This window comes from Xenopus laevis, chromosome 2L (assembly GCF_017654675.1).
Source record: "Xenopus laevis strain J_2021 chromosome 2L, Xenopus_laevis_v10.1, whole genome shotgun sequence".
In the NCBI taxonomy this organism is placed as follows: domain Eukaryota; kingdom Metazoa; phylum Chordata; class Amphibia; order Anura; family Pipidae; genus Xenopus; species Xenopus laevis.
In genome coordinates, this window is record NC_054373.1 from 148,381,890 (window position 1) to 148,405,776 (window position 23,887).

Here is a 23,887-nt window from a genome sequence, read left to right on the forward strand (position 1 = left end):
ACAGTTGATAGTAACTTTGCTGGCTAGTAATCTACTTGATACTGCTCTGTATTGTAGGGACAGAACTCTGCAGGGATTTGAGGGACAGTGAGTTTAGGTTAGTTAGCTTTGCTGACTAGTAATCTACCTTCTACTGCAGTGCTCTGTATGTAGCTGCTGTGGGCACTGCTTCTGATCTCATCTGCTGACTGCTGTAATAACCCAATAGTCCTTGTAAGGACTGCTTTTATTTTCTTTTTTGTTTTTTTACTTTGCTACTATAAGAGCCCAGTGCTATTAGTCTAGCTGTGTTGGGGAGTGGGACTGGTGTGCTGCTCCTCCTAGTAGTTCACCACTACCAGCACCAACCAGAGTCAAAATTGTTACAAAGTATCTTATTTGCACCTGTTAGCTGTTCTGAGCTCTCTGCCAAAAGCTAATTAAGTTAGAAACTGGTTTTTTTCTGGCTGTTCAGTGCAGAGAAAAGAGGGACTGGTGTGCTCCTCCTCCTAGTAGTTCACCACCACCAGCACCAACCAGAGTCAAAATTGTTACAAAGTATCTTATTTGCACCTGTTAGCTGTTCTGAGCTCTCTGCCAAAAGCTAATTAAGTTAGAAACTGTTTTTTTTCTGGCTGTTCAGTTCAGAGAAAAGAAGGACTGGTGTGCTGCTCCTCCTAGTAGTTCACCACTACCAGCACCAACCAGAGTCAAAATTGTTACAAAGTATCTTATTTGCACCTGTTAGCTGTTCTGAGCTCTCTGCCAAAAGCTAATTAAGTTAGAAACTGTTTTTTTTCTGGCTGTTCAGTTCAGAGAAAAGAGGGACTTTCCAGTACAAAAGAGGGACAGGGGTTTGAGTGGTCAAAAGAGGGACAGTTGGGAGGTATGCAAGTGCCACCTAGCTGTGTGAGCTTTTTCACATTCTGTCTAAATAACAATAATAATTCCGTGTCCGTAAACATCACCTGAGTGATGTTTTTACAGCAGCAATAATATATTCCGTACCCACTACTGTATACGTTGCCCTTGCAGGCATTGTTTGCCCAGTCTTTAACCAAGTGCCACCTAGCTGTGTGAGCTTTTTCACATTCCGTGTCCAGAAACATCACCTGAGTGACGTAGTGTGATTTCTGCCCTTTACAGCACAAAACGCAGCGCTGTGTCAACAATGTATTTTTCAGATACATTTTTGCCCTTGATCCCCCTCTGGCATGCCACTGTCCAGGTCGTTGCACCCTTTAAACAACTTTAAAATCATTTTTCTGGCCAGAAATGTCTTTTCTAGCTTTTAAAATTCGCCTTCCCATTGAAGTCTATGGGGTTCGCGACGTTCGCGAACCGTTCGCATTTTTGACGCAAGTTCGCGAATATGTTCGCGAACATTTTTTCCGCCGTTCGCTACATCCCTAGTCTGGAGCTCCAGATTTGACTTTGAACAGAATATCTTAAGAGAAAGGAAAGGTTAACCCCTGAAACTGCACCACCCTATCCAGGAGCCTTGCAACCCACGGAACAAGGTTAAAACTTAACTTTTACTAATAAGTTAATAAAAAATTGGTCCAGGAGAGCATTTAAAACCAAGTTAGGCACAGGGAGACAAAGAACCCTGGTTAGGTAAAGTGATATTAGCCACCCCTAGGTCAAGCGTAAGGCTGATACACCAAGTCTGTAGTGAACCACTACAGTCTTATAGTAAATGACTACAATGATAGCGTGGTGTGAAACACGACTGCGATACTAACGTAGGGCAAAAGAGGACAAATGTCACGTAGCCTATAACCAGTATAGGTAACCTCTTAGATTGCCACCCTTTCAAACACCAAACAGCCGTGGTCTTAATAATTCCGCCACCCATTCACCCTCCGACGCACCCTCCCTTTGCTTTGGAGGAATTACTATGTCTAGGTGGCATCAAAAATTGATCCACTAATTAATAGTACAGAGTTAATGATGGTGCTTTGCAGCTTGCGTTTAAACTACCCCAGAGAGCGGTTCCATAAAGCACCCACCCCTTCACCCACAGAGATTCCCTCCCGTTCGTGATGTGAAGCTGTGGCCTAAATTCTTTGCAGTTCAGTCACCCTGCCTAACAAAACTAAAATGCACCTGACGCGCATTTCACCCGCGTTGAGCAGGCTTTGTCAAAGGCCAACAGAATATCTTCCCTGTCTGTAGACCTTATATTCTTCTTCGTACCTACTAAATATTATTTCAGATTATGATCTTCTTTACGCTTCTCTGAAATATTTGTTCTTGAAAATAAATAGTCTCATCTAAAGACTTTCCAAGAAGACAGCAACCTTCTTAGAATCTGTTTTTGCAGGCTTTATCGGCATACTAGTTTTTAAGCCCAAGAACTCTTCTAGTTTGGATAGAAGAGCCTATCAAACTAGAGGTCAACACCATCTGCCTGTGACGATGATGCCTCCATTGCAGATGCGCTAAATGACTTCTATGCACAGTTTGAAGCACAGAACAACACAGGAATGAGGAAGACCATCACTCTGCCTAGTGACCAAGCACTGAGTCTGATGGTGGCTGATGTGAGGATGACTCTGGAAAGAGTAAACCCACGGAAGGCTGCAGGACCAGACAATATCCCTGGCAGAGTGCTAAGAGAATGTGCAGATCAGCCGGCAGATGTTTTCACTGACATCTTTAACATCTCCCTGAACACCAACACTGTCCCGAATTGCTTCAAAACCACCACCATTGTCCCCATGCCGAAGAAGTCATCAGTGTCCTGCCTCAATGACTACCGTCCTGTGGCACTCATCCCCATCATCATGAAGTGTTTTGAGAAGCTTGTCAAGAAACACACCAAAACTCTGCTGCCACCAGCACTGGACCCACTACAGTTCGCACACTGTCAAAATCGCTCAACAGACGATGCAATAGCCACCACCCTCCATCTGGCCCTCTCTCATCTTGACAAAAAAGACACCTACGTTTGAATGCTGTTTATAGACTTCAGTTCAGCATTCAACAATATCATTCCTCAGCATCTACACCTGCTTGGACTGAACACATCCCTCTGCAGTTGGGGTCTGGACTTCCTGGCCGACAGACCTCAGTCAGTCAGGATTGGAAACATCAACTCCAGAACCACCACACTGAGCACCGGAGCCCCTCAAGGCTGTGTGCTTAGTCCTCTTCTGTTCACTCTGCTGACGCATGACTGTGTAGCCACGCACCGCACAAATCACATCATAAAGTTCACTGATGGGTTTCATCAGCAATAATGATGAGTCACCATACAGAGAGGAGGTGCATCAGTGCAGAGCCAACAACCTGTCTCTCAATGTAGACAATACAAAGGAGATGGTTATTGACTTTAGGAAGACTAGGAGTGACCACCTGCCACCAGGGATGGGCGAATTTGACCCGTTTAGTTTTGCCAAAAATTCGCCGCCGGCGAAATGTCGCAGACGCCCATTAAAGTCTATGGGCGTCAAAAAAATTTGTCGCGCGGCGAAATTATTTTGTCACGCGTCTTTTTTTTTGACGCACGTCTCCATACAAGTCTATGGGCGTCATTTTTTTCGGCGAAACGAGGCGAAAAAATTCACCCATCCCTACCTGCCACTGTACATCGACGGCTCTGATGTGGTGATCGTCAAAAGCACCAAATTCCTTGGTGTCCACCTGGCAGAGAACCTCACCTGGTCCCACAACACCAGCTACTTAGCCAAGAAAGCCCAATAACGCCTCTACTTCCTGCGCAAGCTGAGGAAATCCCATCTTTCACCATCCATACTCAAAACCTTCTTCACAGGGACTATCAAGAGCATCCTGAGCAGCTGTATCACTGTCTGGGCTGGGAACTGCACTGTCATGGAGCGCAAGACCCTACAGAGTATAGTGAAGACAGCAGAGAAGATCATAGGTGTCTCTCTTCCTTCCATCACGGATATTTACACCACTCGCTGCATCCGTAAAGCCACCAGCATTGTGGCTGATCCAACACACCCCTCACACTCATTGTTCACACTCCTGCCATCTGGAAAAAGGTACCGAAGCATTAGGGCCTTCACTACCAGACTGTGTAACAGTTTCTTCCCCCAAGCCATAAGGCTCCTGAATACTCAGGGACTGGACAGATCTCTCTCACACACACACTCCATCTGACCTTACTATATGCCACAACGTTACACAGCCACTGTACGCCATTGTATAAATAAATAGCCATTGGAATTGTTCTCTATGAGCACATCTGCACTTTATCATGTTCTTTATCATGTTCTTACTACTATCATATCACAATGATACACCCATCATGTCTGACGTTTAACATATTACATCTGCACATCAGTGTGCACTGTATTGTCCTGTCCCTGCACTATGCTGTCCTGTCTTGCAGGAGTTGCATATTTTTGGACTTGCACTTTTTGTCTGTTGTCCGGTACATCTATGTAGTGTTGTGTAGCACCATGGTCCTAGAGGAACGTTGTTTTGTTTCACTGTGTACTATTCAAACGTATATGGATGAAATGACAATAAACTCATTCTTGACCCTCTTGACACTAATCCATGCAACACGTTTCAAGGGAGACATCAGGATCAGCCATCATTTCTTTCATAGAGCCACAAGAAGCTCTAAAATTAATACCTTGTATTTTCAAACCAGATTCTCATATCCTTGGCAACAGAAATCTAAGATACAGAAGACCAGGCCTGGAATTGGCAATCTGTGGATTCTGGCAAATGTCAGAGGGGCTGCTATAACATGCCATAGACAGTCACTTTTTTGGGCTGGTGGGGGCGGCTGTTTGAGATTCTCTGTACTTGAAATTCCAGGGCCTGTTTTAATTTTTAAAGGCTGAAATGTTGTCTGCAATCTTTAAGAACATCCTCTGGAAAAGGATACTTTTTAGAAAAGAACTAGAAAGAACAATTTTCATTATTTTTCCTTCTGTCATCACTGTTGGGAATGGTGAATACCTGGATGGAATGGCCAGATAATGTAGATATTATGGGGCAGATTTATTAAGGTTCATGTTGTATTTTTCATGAAAAGTTTTTGAGGCTATTTTAGAGTAAAGAAATATTTTTTTCTGGTAAAAAAAAAATTTGAATATTTTTAGATTTTTTATACCCTAACTCAGCTTAAATCCAAAAATACACCATGTAAAACATGTCTAGGTCATGTAGATGTCTATGGCAGAGGTCCCTTGAAGCATTGGAACAATCTTAATAGCCTTCATGATGTTCGAGTTTTGCCGAAAACTTGATCAATTCGAATTTTCTGGTTGTTAACCCGAACTCAAAGCATTCTATGCATCAGGGTCGGACTGGAGGCCCTGGGGCCCACCGAGACTGCTGACCAGGGCCCCCGTCCAACCCTCCTCCCCTCTCCTGTGATGCACATGAAGGCGCCTCTCAGAACGCATACGCAAGTGATGCCCCTCTGCGCGCATGCGCAATTTCAAAACACCAAGCATCGGGAGATTTTTATAGGCGTCTCTTCTTCCCTGCGACTATTTCACGTCTGGCTTTCATTTAACAGCCACAAGCAATAGAACATTTCTTCTTTTTTATTGTGCCAGATTTTTTGCTTCTTCACCTATTATGCAGAATAGCAGTCACTCAGAGACTGAAGAGAAAGAACAATAATCCTTGAAAGATAATAGAACTGCATGCAAATATTTTTATTGCTTCAAATAACTACATGACTTGAATGTACCAGCCTAAGAGAAAGGGAATCTTCTATTATATAGCAGCGCTGGGAGCTGGAACAGATGCATCTTTTAGTGAGAGTTTATTTTGAAATGAGATGAAAAAGAAAGCCTGCAAATGTTAATAAAATAGTAGAACTCATAGTTGCATTGTGTAGAATGGTGCTCAGATGGTGATGTTGAATACTGAATAAACTATTTTTCTAAGGTTTCAATAAAATACTTTTAATTACCAGATTTTATCATGAAATTATTTGTGACAGTATGGGGCACATTTACTTTGCTCAAGTGAAGGAATAGAATAAAAAAAACTTTGAATTTCGAATGTTTTTCCTGGCTATTTCGACCATCGAATTGGCTACTTCGACCTTTGACTTCGACTTCGAATGGAAGGATTCAAACTAAAAATCGTTCGAATATTCGACCATTCGATAGTCTAAGTACTGTCTCTTTAAATTTAAAAAAAAATTTGACCCCCTACTTCGCCACCTAAAACCTACCGAACCTCAATGTTAATGCTTTCTAAGGTTTTTTTGGTCGTAGAAAAATCGTTTCGATCAATTTATTAAAATCCTTTGAATCCTTCGAACTAATTGCGGTAAATCCTTCGATTTCAATATTCGAAGGACTTACATTCGCCAGTCGAATATCGAGGGTTAATTAACCCTCGATATTCGACCATATGTAAATCTGCCCCTATGTGTTAAATATTTATTTTCTAACCAACAAACAAAATGTAAGTGAAAATAGCTTCAATCTCTTACAGATACAGGCATGGGGTCCATTATTAGGAAACCCATTGTCCACAAAGCTCTAAATTACAGGAAGAACGTCTCCCAAATGTCCAAAAAAAAGTCTCCTCCAGACTTTGCCAACTATGTCAGTGATGAATACATGTATTCATCAAAATGCGCGGCAGAAGGACATTGGCGTACTTTCATCAGCAATGATTCGTTGGCACAAAAATTTCATAATTAATTTTCTCTAGTGTTACTTTCTTCCTAGCAAAACTTTGTTAACTTACTTACTCTTATGTCAGTTTAAATTCAGCGGGTTTATAATGGTCATATGTATGTATTTATTGGTGATGTTGGTGAAATTGCTGGAAGTGGCCAGTTTTTATTAAAAATGTTCAAGATAGCAAAAGGAAGACAGAGATCCTCTACTGCCCTAGGCCATGACATGAGCCCACCGTAAAATAAATGAGGCATGAGCTTCAAATTTTAAACAAGATATTTTTAAGAGTTACTTAACTGTTACTTAAATGTAAAAATAATCCCACTTTGATATGAAAAAAACACCAGCGTTTTCACTGACATAATAATGTTGAGGATGTAGCTTTATTGTATTAATTTGCCAGTCAGAAACTGGTGAAATAGATTTTGGGGAAAAGGGTAATGAACTAAAATTTTCACCCTTTGATAAATAAGCAGATTTGCGATTGTTCTCCTAAGCGAAAATTCACCTGGCAAAACGCAGCGAAAGTTCTCCAACGACAAGTTAATTCGCTGGCGAAGTGTGTTGCTCTTCTTTAAGGAAATTCATCAGAAAAACACAATTGGCTCTTTAGTAAATGTGCCCATAGCCTCCATTGTAATCAAATAATTCAAATTACTAAAAATGATTCCCTTTTTTTCTGTAATACTAAATAATACATTGTACTTGATACCAACTAAGATATAAGTAGTCCTGATTGGAGGCAAAACAATCCCTACTGGGTTTAATTAATATTTCAATAATTTTTTAAAAGGTATGGAGATCCAAATGATGGAAAGATCCCTGGATACAGATCCTATAACTGAATATATTCTATTACAGTGTGAAAAAATCAATCTGCCTTTTCCTCATTTTGTGTTTAACATTAACAGATAAAATATGTGTATTCATTGTCTAAATAATTCAGAATCTTGGAGCATATTCTCAGTGGCTGCCATTACTGGCATCATTCTGGGTACAATTGCAACAGACACAGCTGCAACCCATGCCAGTTTCATTAAGCCTCCAGTCCTAGCAGGGGCATAGATGCTGTTTTCACCTCTCTTTTCTTGCCTCTTGAGGGTTACTTCTTAGATTGGCAGTGCCAGTCTAAGTTAGAAGAGCAGATAGGTAAAGCAGTAAGATAGGCGAGCAGGCGTATTTGAGTATATAGACCTATAATACATCCTTGTGTCTTAACATGCTTCTCCACTTCCAGAAGTTTTCCATGGGTCCGCTTTACCTCTTCTGATAAATGGGTGGCAACTAATCCTATTGATTGAGTACCACTTGATTCAGGGTTATGGTAGCTCCATGGTTCCCCAGTGTGTCACCTCAATAAAGAGATTTGCACCAAGTAAATCAGATACCATTGGCATTTTGAGTTCATGCTCAGGAAGTGGTGCAACTCAAACAATGAAAACACTGGACGCAACTTGAATCCTATTGTGGCAAAACACATTGTGGTAAATACAGCTTGGACTGTGGCAGCAATTATGCTGGAATTTTGGATTACTGCATTATAGGGAAAAAAAACGTGATTGGCATCTTAATTTACAATTTGCAAGCTTAATTTATGTTCATAAATGACCCTTAATTGTGTATATTCTGTCTTCAGTGTAACTACATTTTATGGAAATATTCCAAGACGTTGGTGTTTTCTTTTTAACGGTTGGCCCCATTTGTCCCTAAAAACTGGGATTACAGCATAGATGAAGCCTGGTTTCTGAAAATTTTGTTTCAGCATATTACGATATGTGTGGGCTGAAGAGCCAGAGCATATTAGACTATATATCTGAGCTGTAGTATTTCCTTTGGTGGGAAATTGCAAATTGAAGTGGAAGACAGAGAAAACATTAATGACATTTTTTGTCAGCAACATTTATGAAAACAATGGCACCTAACTGAAAAGAGCCCATCAATACACAGCTGATGCCACCCACTCTAGTGGGAAGACAGTAGTCAAAAATGTAATATTGTACCTGAAAAGAAAGTTAATTTACATATTCATATTACTTAACTATTTTAAAAAAATATGAATGAATATCAGTATTTCCCAACACGGATTATTATGACTTCTCTGGGCACCCAATGGATGATGGACCACATCTTAGCAGAGCAATGTAAATATACAGGATCAGTTGACCTGTATAACATAGTCTGACTGGGCCCATTCCAGGTGATGTGCAGGGTTTTAGTTGCAGGGATACTGAAGCAACTTATACAGGTATGGGATCCATTTTCCGGAAGCTCGTTATCCAGAAAATTCCAAATTACGGAGTCCCGTAGACTCCATTCTATCCAAATAATCCATTTTTTTTTAAATGATTTTCTTTTTAAAACAGTACCTAGTACTTGATCCCAACTAAGATGTAATGAATCCTTATTGGAAGCAAAAAACAGCCTATTGGGTTTATTTAAAGTTGACATGATTTTCTAGTAGACTTAAGGTATGAAAATCCAAATTAAGGAAAGATCCGTTATCCGGAAAATCACAGGTCCCGAGCATTATGGTTAACACTTCCCATACCTGTAGAATAATCTCAGTGCATAACCAAGACTTGATTTCATGTGCATGCCAGCTTCTTTTCTCCACACATATTTATGTTTGATTTGTCTATACTGAAATGCTGTCAACATTCATATTATTTCTTTTTTTCAGGAATGGAAGGAACAGGATCACCCTGATCAGTTGCCTGACCTATCAATATTAAATGATTTGCTACAAGGAGTAACCACAGAACCCAACAATAAGGTATGCTACAATTACAGTGTATCTAAACAGGGCAGGGGGGGGTTCTTTTTGTTTGTAAAGGTTGTAAGTAGAAGCTGTTATATATTGTTGGTCTCTTTTTTTTGGTGAGATTAAAGGGGTAATTGCTGTGTTGAAGAAAGTGTGCAAGGTTTAAAAAACTAGAACAATGCATCATTTATTTACACTTTGCACACTTATTACCTTTCTTGATGAACTGCAGTAGATCTCTGCACTCTGTTTTGGCTACAAGCCCCATAAATACAGTGCCTCCTGCACATAAGTGTCATTCAGATGAGCAGTTAGGGAGTGGCAACCAAACGTGCCAATGTATCTCTGTCCATAGCATTTGCCCTTCTCTGTACCAAGAAGTGTAAATCACAAGCCAACTGATTTCAGGTTTCTGTACTATTGTTTTCATCAGGGCTGTCCAACTGGCGGCCCTCTGCCCCCCCCCCTTCTGTGGCCCCCCATATGCTGTGTCTGCTTACCATGTGTAAGATTTAAAAGGTATCTCTACAGAAATTAACTGGCCCCTGCATTGTTTAAACCTCAAATTCAGACTAATCCCCTGCATTGTTCACACTTGTGACACCTCTATTGTTCACACCCCTAAAACCCAGTACTGTTCACACCTGAGACCCAGACTGAAACTACGCACATTGTTCACCTGTTCACACCTTATTCAAAATGCTAATGGGGCACCAGCACTGTGTCACTGTATGTAGTACATATTAGACTGGTCCTGACTTTCCTGTCTCCTGCTCTGTTCTGCCTTCCCTCCCTGTGTCTTCCATTATCTGCTTGACTAGTGCTGCTTGTGTGTGCCATTCTCTGCTTGACAAGTGCTGCTTGTGTGTGCCATCCTCTGCTTGCCCAGTGCTGATTGGGTGTTCCATTCTCTGCTTGCTCAGTGCTGCTTGTGTGTGCTATTCTCTGCTTGCCCAGTGCTGCTTAGGTGTGCCATTCTCTGCTTACCCTACGCTACTTGTGGAATGTAAGCCTGTTAAGGGTTTGTTCTTGGGGTTTGTTTGCATTTGGAAATTGTTGTTAGGGGCCCCTAAGGTGTTTAATCATGTGTTGGGGGTTGTTCTATTATCCACAGGGGAGGATGAGACATATGGATGTAAGGGTATGTTTTAACACTTTTAAGATTTACATTTTTCCCATATGAGTGATGAGGGATTTCCCTGCAGTGAGCACCAACCATTTGGTTTTTTGGTGTGCTACCACCGTTAATGTGAATATGATCTTAAAAGTTCTTGTGGTAACATGGGTGTGGTTTATAGTGGGTGTGGTTTAACACTGACTTCTATTATCGGCCCTCCACCACATAGGCCAGTAAAATGTTGGCCCTCAGTACCACAGAAGTTGGACAGCACTGGTTTTCATTATAAAGATCCACATGTCTTCTGGCTAGAGGGTCATTGAAATGATTGCTCTTACCAAAAACACTGGACTGTAAAGGCTGTTGACGAGGAAACCAGTAATACAGCCAGTTAAATATAATAAAACCCTAAAGTCTTGAAGGCTTGCTAAATCATCAATTGGAGACCATTCTCATTCTGTTGAAGTATGTTGCAGTACAGACGTTTTCATATATTTCTTTCAGCTGCTCTGTTGGTTCTTGTAGTGAATCTGTTTAATAGCTTTAGTCAGTACTGGTACGGGTAACAACACAACTGACTTTAAGAAATTCATAGAAAGGAGTTATGGGATGTGTAGATCTCAAACCTTCAGCATTTGGTGGTGCAACACTTCCCAGAGGACTGATATTGCTCTGTAGAAACTTCCTGCCTTTAAATCAGGCCACACTAGGACTTACGCAAAATTTTTTGTCCTCTGCTGAGATCTTCCAGATATTTACAGACATTACAGTCATTACAGACATAAGGGGTCTTATTGTAATTTGGATTTCCATATTTTTAGTCAACTAAAAATCATACATTAAGGTTATTTACTAAAACTTGAATTCATCTTATATTTTTATTAAACCAAGACCTTTAGCAGCTTCAGTGTAAAATAAAATCTCGAAAAAATTCAAGTTTTTTTTCCACTTAAAATTAAAGTCTTTGTCCCAAAAAAACCCTGAAAAATAGAGGTTTAGTAAATAACCCCCTAAATAAGCCCAATAGTAGTATTTTGCCATCAATATGTTTTCATGCAGCTAAGTGAGGTTCAGATACTGGTACTTTTTTATTATCACAGAGAAAAAGGAAATCATTTTATAAATTAGAATTAATTGCTTAAAATGGACATTATGGAAGATGGACTTTATGTAGTTTGGAGCTTTCTGGATAACAGGTTTATGTATAAATGATCCTATACTTGTATAAAATAAACAAAAGTAGCTTAAGGGTTTTTTTTATACTGTGGCAATGAGTTATACTGTCCGATACATTGGATAGTTCCAAGATGCCCTTTAGTGAACATTTTGAGAACACTTCAGTAGGATAGCAATTGTGAATTTTATAGTTTGCAATAGTGTGCAGTGTATGTCATCAAAACTTTATGCCACCTTCAAGCACGTCTTAAAAGTTTGCAATTTGCAATTAAGATTTGCAGTGCAATAAAAGCCTAATGAAGAAAATTACATTGTGGCATGCACATTTTTATTCTCATTTGTGCCAAAATGTATTCGTTTTGTGAATTTTATTACATTCCCCCTAACAAATAATGTTAGGTAGATTAAGGAGTTTTTTTCCCCTTGTGCGGTGAACTGGAAAACGCTTCAGATGTATCAAGCTGTAACCTTCCCATGGGCCTCAGTGCTTTGTCAGTAAAAGCTTGAAGTTTGTTCAGAGTGCTTGCTGTATTTTGATTGACATGGTTAAGTCATTTTCTCTGAGTGCTTCATGAAAACTGTCTCCATATAAAAGTATCCAAATAAAAACTGGAGACATGGGACTTTGGCCTTCATTGAAAACCTGAGCTCATTTGCCATTCAGTACAAAGCTTCTGCAGTTACATTTACCAAAATAATAGAAAATCCCAATTCTAATTTCAAACAAAATCTGCTTCCTCAAAAACATAAACCTCCATTAATCTGCTGATTAATTCTAAGGCTATATTTATTTATATAAAATAGTAGAATCTTTATTATTTATTAACAGCGCCATGCACCCTTCACTCTTTGCAATCTCTGAGGCTCGAGAATATATGAAGAATAATTTACACCTTTTGTAAAATATAAGAATATTAGAAGACACTGAGGATTTACATTTACAGGTCATGGAACTATGACCCTTAACCCCATTCTCGGAGGTCCCTTGTGTAGAACATAAGCAAAGGGTCTACTCTTTCACACTCTTGTAATGGAAGGAGCAGTATTAGTAAATAGTGCCTCTAACTGATTAATTCTCTGTTTTAAAACTCACAAATTAATGCCCTTAAAGGGAAACTTCACACAAACATAACTTACGCTTTTTGAAAAGTAAACATATTTTTACAAGCAACTTTGCAATATACAACAAATATGCAGACTTTTCATGATTTTTAAGGATTTGGAACAGTTCCTAAGCCTTGCCCCCTGCTCTCCTGCTGATCTCTCTGACTACTTTGCTGAGCTGGCTGACTACAGTTACTTTGTATCAACAGCCATCTGTCCTTAGCCTGCATCCTCCAAACCCCACAATTCCCTGCACATGTGATTTCAATAAGGAAAGGAACATCTCAGTGCAATGCATTGTGGGGTATTTAGTTCCTGCATGCTGTCTGTAATCTGTGGAGAAGTTGTTACAATTTGTAACATCAGTGTTTAGTCCCTCCTTCCCTGCCAGGATTTCAAATGATGCAGAAAGAGAAAAACTGTTAACCAGCTTGATTTTAGCATAGAAAATGGCATTTATTCATACTTTTTGAAGAAACAGGAAGCTGTGATGTGAATATTAGGGGTTTCTGTGTTATGTGGGTCTCTTAATCAAATTTTGGTTTGGAAGCCAGAGATCCCCTTTAATATGAAAAATATTTTGAAGTTTTAGACATCTTGGGTTCAATCCCCTCTTTGAAGTCCAACAATTGGTCATGGGTTTGATTACATACCTGATAGTTTGTCACAGCAACTGAATGAGCAGATGAATCTGCCAACTAATATCTACCCATGTAGACTTGTAAGAAGACCACATTCACAACCCCATATTGTACTCTAAATGGAAATTTCCCTTCCCAATCAAAACCTTTTTAAATTCCTCTTAGGGGCACATTAACTTAGCTCGAATGAAGGATTAGAAGGAAAAAAACGTTGAATTTCGAAGGTTTTTTTTTGGCTACTTCGACCATCGAATTGGCTACTTCGACCTTCGACTATGACTTCGAATCGAACGATTCAAACTAAAAAATCGTTTGACTATTCGCCCATTCGATAGTCGAAGTACTATCTCTTTTAAAAAAACTTTGACCACCTACTTCGCCACCTAAAACCTAACGAGCACCAATGTTAGCCTATGGGGAAGGTCCCCATAGGCTTTCTAAAGATTTTTTTATCAAGGAAAATCGTTCGATCAATGAATTAAAATCCTTCGAATCGTTCGATTCGAAGGATTTAATCATTCGAAATGTGGTAAATCGTTCGACTTCGATATTCGAAGTCGAAGGATTTTACTTCGACAGTCGAATATCGAGGGTTAATTAACCATTGATATTCGACCAATAGTAAATGTGCCCCGTAATGTATCAATAAGCCACAGACTTGGTCAGGAACGGCTGAATTGGCAGACCAAAAGCCCAACTATGCTGAAATCTGTCATGTGCTACACAAGGGTCTGCATCAACCCTTCCTACAATGGACTAGAAAAAGCCTTCAGGTTGAACCAGTTTAGAGGGGGAGCTGTCCAAAAATCTGTAAATCGTTGCTTTATATATTTTAAGTTACTTACATTAGTGCTCCTACAAAGTTACACTCTCAGTCAGCAACTAACTTCTGAATAAGTGGAGATTACCCTTAAAGGGGTTGATCACCTTTGAGTTACCTTTTAGTATGATATAGAGAGTGATATTCTGAGACAATTTGCTGTTGGTTTTCATTTTTTATTATTTGAGGTTTTTGAGTTATTTTGCTTTTTATATTCAGCAGATCTCCAGTTTGCAAATTCAGCAAACTGGTCCGAATTGAAGCAACCCTTCATTGATTTGAATAAAAGGCTGTAATATGAATAAGAGAGGGACTGAATAGAAAGACGAGTAATAAAAATTAGCAATAACAATACATTTGTAGCCTTACAGAGCATTTGTTTTTTGATGAGGTCAGTGATCCCATCTGAAAGCTGAAAAGAATCAGAAGAAGAAGGGAAATAGTTCTAAAACTATAAAAAAAATAATGAAGACCAATTGAAAAGCTGGCCATTCTATAACATACTTAAAGCTAACTTAAAGGTGAGCCTTCCCTTTAAATCTCCATCCAATCACAAAGTGAGATTTAAAAATATATAGTGGTTCATAGGCTGCTGAACTGCAATTTGTGGTGCCAAAAGAAACATTCTTTGGATAATGTTAAATTAGACAAATATATAGAGTTTTTAATCTACTCCCCACAGTTGAGGTAAGATGCAAGGACTCCCTTCTTGAGAAGAGGTAGGTTGGGGAAATAATATTGCTTTGCACCCCTTCTCCTTCTATCGGGGGAACCCAGTAAAGTTCATTCCCTGCACAACTTGTTGGAGGATACCAGGTCCAAACCTTTATGTAAGAACCTCACTCCCTACTTACCAGTGTCTTTAAAAATGGCTTAATTGATTGCAGGTTTTTCGAATATAAACCTCACTTACAGCCAATGATATAGTCAGGCTCATGTAACATGACCTCCAAGTCCCTATCAGTGAGTTGCAAGCTTGGACCAGAGAGCTACTTCTTCAGCTTTAACTTCCCTGTAGCAGATGTTTTCAATTATTTTTAGTACCCCCTGACCTTCGGAGTGAAATGTCAGGAGCTTTGGTTGTTTACACCCAAGAAATCCAAAACACCATTTCACCCCCACCCTTAGATTTGTAAAGGTATTGTTTTTTTTCTTTCTGTTTAGCTTCTCAGGGCAGTGGCCCGCAATTATTTGTGAATGACAAATCTCTATAAAATGCATCTCCATTGGCAATAACTGAAATTGCTGGCAGTAAAACCAACATATCTCCAAGTCTCCCTTACAAAGCAATAAACACTAATGGTGGTTGTCAGTTTCTCTGCTGGTTTATAGTGAGATTGAATGCACTTCCTTTTATACAACCCTGCCCTCCTGCATTCAGATCACATAATATGGGATAATAGATTCAGACAAAGATTCTGCCGTGCCATTCATCTGGAAAGCTGCACGTGATTATGATATACATGTAAATTGCCAATATCACCGTTGAGTGACGATGGTGGAATTGGATGAGAGCAGGAGCTAAAGCAGCACGTCGTATCTACAGTAAATGGATGGGTCTGTGCATATTAAACCGACTAATATTTAATTCCCTTCCAGGAAACAATTTCATTTTCTAGTAATTGTGACCATAAGGCAAAGGTTTGGTTTGGGTCTCATCTGAATATTTACAGCTATTTTTCCAAGAATGTTTTTTCCAATACATTTCTATTAATTATTCAGTAGCAACTCCAAGGCCACCAGATTGTACAGTTTACCCCAGGCAGACAGCTGGGGGCCCTTCCAACCTGCTTTTTTTGTCTCCTGTGCCATTACATTAACCCTTTTAATATCAGAATAGTCAATATTGACGAGTCGACAGTGTGTCTAATGATTATGGACCTTATCTACTGTATATGTGTGTCTCTCCTGAATGCCTTTGGATGTACAAAATGGTATGATGTACTTTAGAAGCCACCGGGGGCCACAGAGCAAACATATCGTTTTTGGAATAAGCAAGATGTCTTCCACCTGCACTGTCTGCAAGGATTAATTTGAAGGAGGCCACTTTAATTCTGACAAATCCCTTTTTAGCAGAATGTCTTCACTGGCAGCATTTCTTGGACTAATCAATAATGTATGGGATATAGAAAGCAATTAAGCAGCAATTCTTGCTTATGTATTTGTGTGGATGTGTGCGGGGAACCATGATCAGCAGGGTGTATGTTACAAGAGAAGCTCAACGATTTTTAATAGGCAATTTTGTTTTATTGAAACACACTAAACCCTCTAATAAAAGAAGGCATAAACACAGCATATTTTAGAGAATTAACTTATTTCTTATGATACTTCATAAGAAGAATTGTGTTTTTTTTTTGTAAAAGATTTCTATTCTAATACAGTGATTGCAGAATTACAATATATTATGGATTGTATGAGATGTTTGGGCTCATTTATTAGCACTAGTACCAAATTGAACTGGTGCAGTTACCCATAGCAATCACACAGCAAGTAGTTTCTGATAAAAGTTAAAAGGGATTGAAGCAACAATCTGATTTTTTTGCTGCACATAATGGCACTGGTTCAGTTTAGCACCTATTTTGGAAAATGAACCCCAAGTTGTTTAAAGACATTTTTGGTGCTGCAAACCTCTCCATTCTAAATATAGAACAATTTGCACTAACACTGATACCAGGAAAACACAAGAAAATTCAACTTGTGTGTGAGTTACTAATATGGCCACTAGTTTCAGCCTTCATCAGTAGATTTTTCATGTTACAGTGTTCATTATTTTGCATGTGCCAACACTGGAGTTCTAGGGGTAACACTCTGGGATTGAGAACCCATCCAGCGAATAATGATGTTTGTCCCATCAATAAAACAAATGAATGATTACGCAATTATTATTTCTGGATTCAGGCTTCTAGAACAGACAATCACTACAGTATATCTTAATAAGCACAATGAGTAAATCAGAAGCACTTATTGACTACCATGCTGTTTCAGAAATATCCCCAATGTCTCCATTTTTATTAGTTCATGGATAATAATTTGCTGAATCCTGATTTGTTATTATATTAACTCCGCAGGATCCCCACACATCCTACCTCTCAGATCCTACGGATTCTTCTGCGTCAGAGCTATCTGTTACCCCCTCCTTCCCCCCAGCAGAAACAGAAGAAGAAAAGAAGAGTGCCTTAGAAAAGAGTATGTAAGTGAGTCCTTTTTGGGGTTTATGAGGCATGGGATTTGTTACATAACTTACATTTTGCCCATGGACTAAGTGTGGCTGATTTGGGATGAAAACTGCAACAACTATTTCCAAAACATGTCCCAGTGTAGCTGAGCAGTTTGTTTGTAAATTAGAACATTGGGGAGAATTTTAAATGCTGGATGTTTATCTCTTCTGATTAAATTCACTTGGGGAAAGTATTATGTTGCCCATAAGTACAGAGGGAGAAGGAATTCTAAAGAGTATTTTCCCAGTGTAAGTATCCAGGCAGTGTTTGGAAAGTTGTATGGGTTTACTGATCACAGAGCAGCCAGCGATTATGCCTCTAAATTCAAATATTTTAATGCCCTCTGAATGGAAGCTTGATGCCCAATTGCAGGTGTCTTCTCTGTTCATTCCTGGGTGTGCCATCATTTTATGTTATCCCCAGTACACTGATTTTTATAGACTATTTGCTAATTGCACTTGCCTGCTGCCTGCCCTGCCATGTGCCTGTAACTGTTTATGTTAAATGGGAAGCCCCAAAGCAGTATGATGAATCCTAAAATCAACTTACTCTTAAAATTCATATGCAGTACCAACCACTAAACACTAAAGCTGTACAATAAGGTAATGGGTCCTTAAAGTGGACCCATCACCTTAATGAATAATTTCAGATCCTATTTATGATGTTAGTCAAGCAAAATAAACTTCACTTACACTATAAAAATTATTCAAATCTAAAAATTTAAAGTGAACCCATCACCTTAATTAATAATTTCAGATCCTATTTGCTTCAAGCAAAATAAACTTCACTTACACTATAAAAATTATTTAAATCTTGTATTGTTTAGTCTTGGAATTCACAATCACAGCAAGCAGGCAGCAGCCATTTTGTGGACACTGGACACTGTTAAGGCAAGCTTAGCATCATGACAAAATCTTGTTTATGTACCAGAATGGGACACCTGAAGCCAATGCACATTCACTGACTATACAATTACATAATGAGGAGGGATGGGGAGTGTGGGGAGTGCAGTGACATCTAGGAAGTGCAGAATGGAAGGTGAAAGTAATTGACTGCCGCGCAGGGCAGGGAAAATATGACAGCTGAGACCTTTAAACAAGTTTTCATAAAATAATGTGGGTTTTGTGTTTAATTTATAAAGGACTTTTATTATACAGCTTGAATTTTAAGAGTAAGTTGATTTTTTATGGTATTTACCAACCTTCCCTTGTATTTGTAGTTAGATTTATTCCAATTTTGTTTTAAAGAAATGATACAGAAATATTAGCCAGTAGTGCTAATGCCTATATTCAAAGTGTCTCCAGTGCATTATAATAATGTCTTTATTCATTTACGAGTCATGCAAATTCCTTCACTGTACTATATACAACTGGCACACGTTATACAATAAACATATAAATAGCACAGGTTATACTATATACATATAACTGGCACAGGTTATGCACATCTGAATTTATTCCAGTATTCAGCCAAACCTTTCAGAAAACGATTTGGTCTTCATGCATATCCAAAAATGGTGGATTCTTTGTATCCCTGTTAAAAAAAAAAAGTCAGCAGTCGTTAATCTGGACTGACCGACTACTTTTGCTTCACAATTATCACTGCTTTGCTCTATTCCAGGTATGTTTTGATGGAACTTGTAGAAACAGAAAAGATGTACGTTGAAGACTTGCGTCAAATAGTGGAGGTGAGTGGTGGGCAGCTCAACAAGTAGCGTTTGTGTAAATGTGGGAAATGACATGCCTGTGTTTTGTAGCTTCTGTGATAACAGATTCCATTCAATATCTGTACCAGCCATTAGGATGCCCCAAACAAATATAAGGTGGTCAAGATTTTATACAAGTGATTTTTGTGGCATGGTTGCTATGTCATTAATGATCTAAAATCTATATGGGGGTTATTTATTAAAATCCGAATGTTAAAATGTTGAAAAATTCTTTAAAAAATTTGAAATATTCCTTTTTTTCACTAGTTTTATTATACCCCTAAGGCTGCAAAGAGCCTGAATCCGAAAATCCGCCATCTCAGACCTGTCGAGGTCCTGTATAAGTCAATGGGAGGGGCAACTATCTCATTTTGAAGTTTTTGTGGTCTGCGTTGAGTTTAGCTCAAAAATCCGACTTTTTCGGGGTTTTCAGGCGAAAACTTGAAAAATTTAGTATATAACCTCCTATACATTTCACTTTACAGAGTCACAGGTGTAGGGAAAAGACCTGCAAATAAACTTTACAAATGCATCTGGCTGGTTCTTAGATACAGAGGGAAAGAGACAGATTTTTCCCTACCCCTATAATTCATCCTCAATGCAACTTTCCTTGCCAATCTGTGAACTGTTCAACATCAAAGACTTGCAGAAGCAGGACAGCTAATTCTTAACATGTGATAGTATATCCTAAACTCTGGTTTTCCATAAATATACCTGGAAACTGTTCCAGTGTCCTTGACTTTTACATAGCAAAGACCTGATTTACAAATGGTATTCACACTTTATGAGAACAATGCAGGATAAGCACTAAAGAAATCATTTGAGGACTCCTTTCTGATGCTGATGTCAGTATGAATCCTCCGTAAGGAAATTATCCTGGGAGCTAGCCTGTTTAAAAGAATATTTCTCATTGAGCAGTAATAATGATGACATTGAGAATAGAGGGAGAAAGACAAACAAACCCCAGCTGATACAACATCAGCAGGAAATTGGGCTAATGGAGACGGGAGGAAATGGGAACATGGGCAGTAAAGCTCCAGACTGAAATTTCCAGAACGGTCCCCCTTGGGATGTGTATAAACTCTTGCAGTGAGTGGGTTGTTTGTATTACATTATTACTGGGCCATGCTCCTTACCACAAGGTCAGATGCAATGTAGAACAGTTAAATATAATATACCTTTATTCTGGTGGCAGAAACATGCTTTAGGGGTTATAGTAAACAATATAAACAATGCAACATCCTAAAGGATTTTCTATTGCAATTGATTATGAGTTACTGTGTTTTTGTGTTGGGTGCATTATTACCTGCACCCTAAGTATGTAGCATATAACTTATTGTTACTCAGATCTGAAACTTTGTGTGCCAGCATTTCTGCTGTGCTTGCAAAGTCTTTCTGTTTTTTAGTTCACTATGGCCTGGTTTGCACTGGGATTGTTTTTGGCTACACTGCCTCCTAGTGATAGCTGTGGAAAGTACAAGCTTCATTAAATAGATATCACCCTTCTTCTACAGGGTTACATTGCCACTATGACCACACAAGGAGTTCCAGAGGACATGAAGGGAAAAGACAAGATTGTTTTTGGGAATATACACCAGATCTTTGACTGGCACAAAGAGTAAGTATTAACAAAACCCATCGTTTTGCTTTTTATGTGCTACTTATATATATTGTTAATCTCAGAGACAACCATTACCACATTACCCAACTCTGATTCTTCTTCTTTAGTTTACAGATGTAGCTTTCTTCGTATTTTATAGTTTTGGAATGAGATGTTGCGCAGGCAGGCATGTCCATATATAATCCATGTAGTACAGGCCGTTATCCAGAAAGCTATGCATTACGGAAAGGCAGTCTCCCATAGACTCCATTTTATTGAAATAATCAGATAATTCAAAAATGATTTCCTTTGTCTCTGTAATATTAAAACTGTATTTTGTACATGATACAAACTAAGATATAACTAAACCTTATCTGAAGCAAAACCAGCCTATTGGGTTTAATTGATGTTTACATTATTTTCTAGTAGACTTAAGGTACGAAGATCCAAATTACGCAAAGATTCATTATTTCCATATTATGGACCCACGGTTCTAAGCATTCTGGGTAACCTGTATATGATTTATGCCCGCATTGATTTAAGTTTATCTTTGTTTTTCCAGCTATTTTTTAGGTGAGCTTCAAAAGTGCCTTGAGGATCCAAATAGATTAGCATATCTCTTCATCAAGCATGTGAGTTCCTCTTATTTTCTCACTGTACAGAGAGATAAAGGCTGATAGCAAGTGGTAGAGCATATTTATAGTGGGCGACTAATCTCCACGTGTACCATAGCTCTAAGGGTGGCTGCACAAGCATTTTGGGAGATTATTCGCCCGCAGCAGAGAAGATTTGTCTATGGGCAACTAATCTCCCTGTGTGCCACCACCCTTAAGCGGACTGTCTATATGATAAAAATAAACCACTATACTTAAATGGTTTGAAATGTTTCTTACAGTTGTCTTAACATTATGATTACAACAATTGATGGGCTGTGCATTAATGGAAACTCTGGTGCAAGGTGCACAGCACACTAGTGTAGACCAGCACTGTCCTTACCAGCTGCCATAGGGCCTGATATATACTGTACCTTATATAAAATCATCTTTTTATTCACATATTAGTGATGTAATAATATGGCATTTAACTGCTATGTCATAAACCCATCAAGATGCCCCAAACAAACACAAAGGTGGTCTTATAACGTCAGATGTGCCTACTATCCACTGAGTTTCATGTGAAGTTTTTTCCTATAATGTATAGAAGCAGGAATAAACAGCGTCAATGCAGTATTTTCAAATGGCCAGTGTTTAATTTATTAGCAGAGTAAACACTACATGTTTTGGGTACAACCCTTTCTCAAGTGTATGATACATTTGAGAAAGGGTTGTACCCGTAACGTGTAATGTTTACACTGCTAATAAATGAAATACTTGCAGTTTAAAAATACTGCCTTGATGCTGTTTATCCTGCTTCTATACATTATCCTGACTACTTTGGGAGTGCCACACAGACTCCTTGGAATCTACAGCAGTATAAATTTGGAAAAGCACGCTGAGACCAGCAACTTGTCTTACCCTCAAGTTATGTCCTATCTTTTTCCATATATTTTTGCTACCACTACCTGTCCCCAATAAACAGAAGGAGATAGAGATGGCTGCGTAACTGGCATTTAAAGACACTGCTTGTACTTCCACATAGTTATGCTGGGCTCTATTGCATCCTTTCTGCCTCTTTTGATAAATCATGTGCAGGTGCACCTATTTAATTTGGGGAACCCTGGAGCTACCGACCACCCTAGATTGGGCGGCTGCTTTTATAGGTGCAATAGATTGAACCAAAAATATGAAACCCTTTCAACGCTACATGCCTTGGAAGTGACGCAAACCCAACTCTTAAAATGTTTGTTGTAATTTTACCCATTTCTCAAAGATGTTCATTGGGTTTGTTTTGAAGCCTCAGGTGCAATTGCAGCAGGTATAACACTGCACTTGGTTGCAATGAGGCTAGAATTTTGGGGGGAAAAGGCTGCATTGGGGTAAAAAAACATCATTATTAGCATCTGAATCTTGCACTCTGCACTGCATTCGGAATTGATGCTTCATATTTTATCCAATTCAGTTTCCAGCTTTATTTTAACCTATATTTTTGAATGAATTGGCTGATGATGTTTATTTTAGGGTTATTTTTAGTTTAAAAACTGAAAATTGCATTTGTATTGTATTGTATTGCTTTGTATTTCCCTTATTGTGTCTGTTGTATGCAGGAGCGCCGGCTGCACATGTATGTGGTGTACTGTCAGAACAAACCCAAGTCTGAGCACATTGTATCGGAGTATATTGACACCTACTTTGAGGTAAGGAACATTCTGTTCTTTTCAGTTCCAGCTGTTCCCGCCTGTCAAATTTTATTCCATATCTTTTCTGAATGGGAAACTTCACATCTGGACAAAGCAAGCACTGGTTAATGTATTGCAGATGTCTCATCAGCATTTGAAATTGTGACTCATGCAGATTCCTAACTTCTTGAATTCAGCTTGCTTCATGATGATTGTGTTGATAACCTTTCCCAGGTTACTCTCAACTTCTCAACATGGCAATTAAAAAATGCTGTTACATAATGACTCTTCCTTGTATATTTGAAACTGTAATTTATCAAGTATTTTTTCACTGGCAACTGTCCCTTGTGTCACTTAATATTGCCTGATTTGTACCCTCTCACTCAGTAGATTGACCATCTCAGAAATACGATTCTTTGTATAATGCAATTCACATTGCTGTTTATTAAATAGTGATGCTCAACAACTATAAAGACTATATGATATTTAGGCAATGTGTTGTAGCCCGCTCGCACAACCCTGGCCTTCAGCAGTTCAGCGCCTGGTGCACGGTGTTGGAGGGATCGGCACCCTCCTCAGCAAACTATCCAAAAAAACACTGGCACTCAAAGGCAAGTAACAGCAGGGTTATACCCTTGCGTATTTATTCTGCAAACGTGCAACGTTTCGGGGTCAGACCCCTTTGTCAAGCATGCTTGACAAAGGGGTCTGACCCTGAAACGTTGCACGTTTGCAGAATAAATACGCAAGGGTATAACCCTGCTGTTACTTGCCTTTGAGTGCCAGTGTTTTCTTGGATATTATATGATATTTAGGGACAGATGTTTTCCTACTGCGGTTTTAGGAATACCATAAA

At 39.0% G+C, this 23,887-nt stretch overlaps 1 protein-coding gene across 4 annotated transcripts in view; it reads left to right on the plus strand.

Moving 5' to 3' along the window:
• Positions 1–23,887, plus strand: part of arhgef25.L (Rho guanine nucleotide exchange factor 25 L homeolog) — a 201,417-nt gene that overhangs the window by 163,978 nt on the left and 13,552 nt on the right. For all 4 annotated transcript variants that reach the window (XM_041582545.1, XM_041582544.1, XM_018247472.2 and 1 more), the window contains 6 exons: positions 9,295–9,387; positions 17,302–17,423; positions 19,072–19,138; positions 20,671–20,774; positions 21,319–21,388; positions 22,960–23,049. In XM_041582545.1, the coding sequence (XP_041438479.1) occupies positions 9,295–9,387; positions 17,302–17,423; positions 19,072–19,138; positions 20,671–20,774; positions 21,319–21,388; positions 22,960–23,049 (546 nt within the window). The remainder of the gene's footprint in view (positions 1–9,294; positions 9,388–17,301; positions 17,424–19,071; positions 19,139–20,670; positions 20,775–21,318; positions 21,389–22,959; positions 23,050–23,887) is intronic.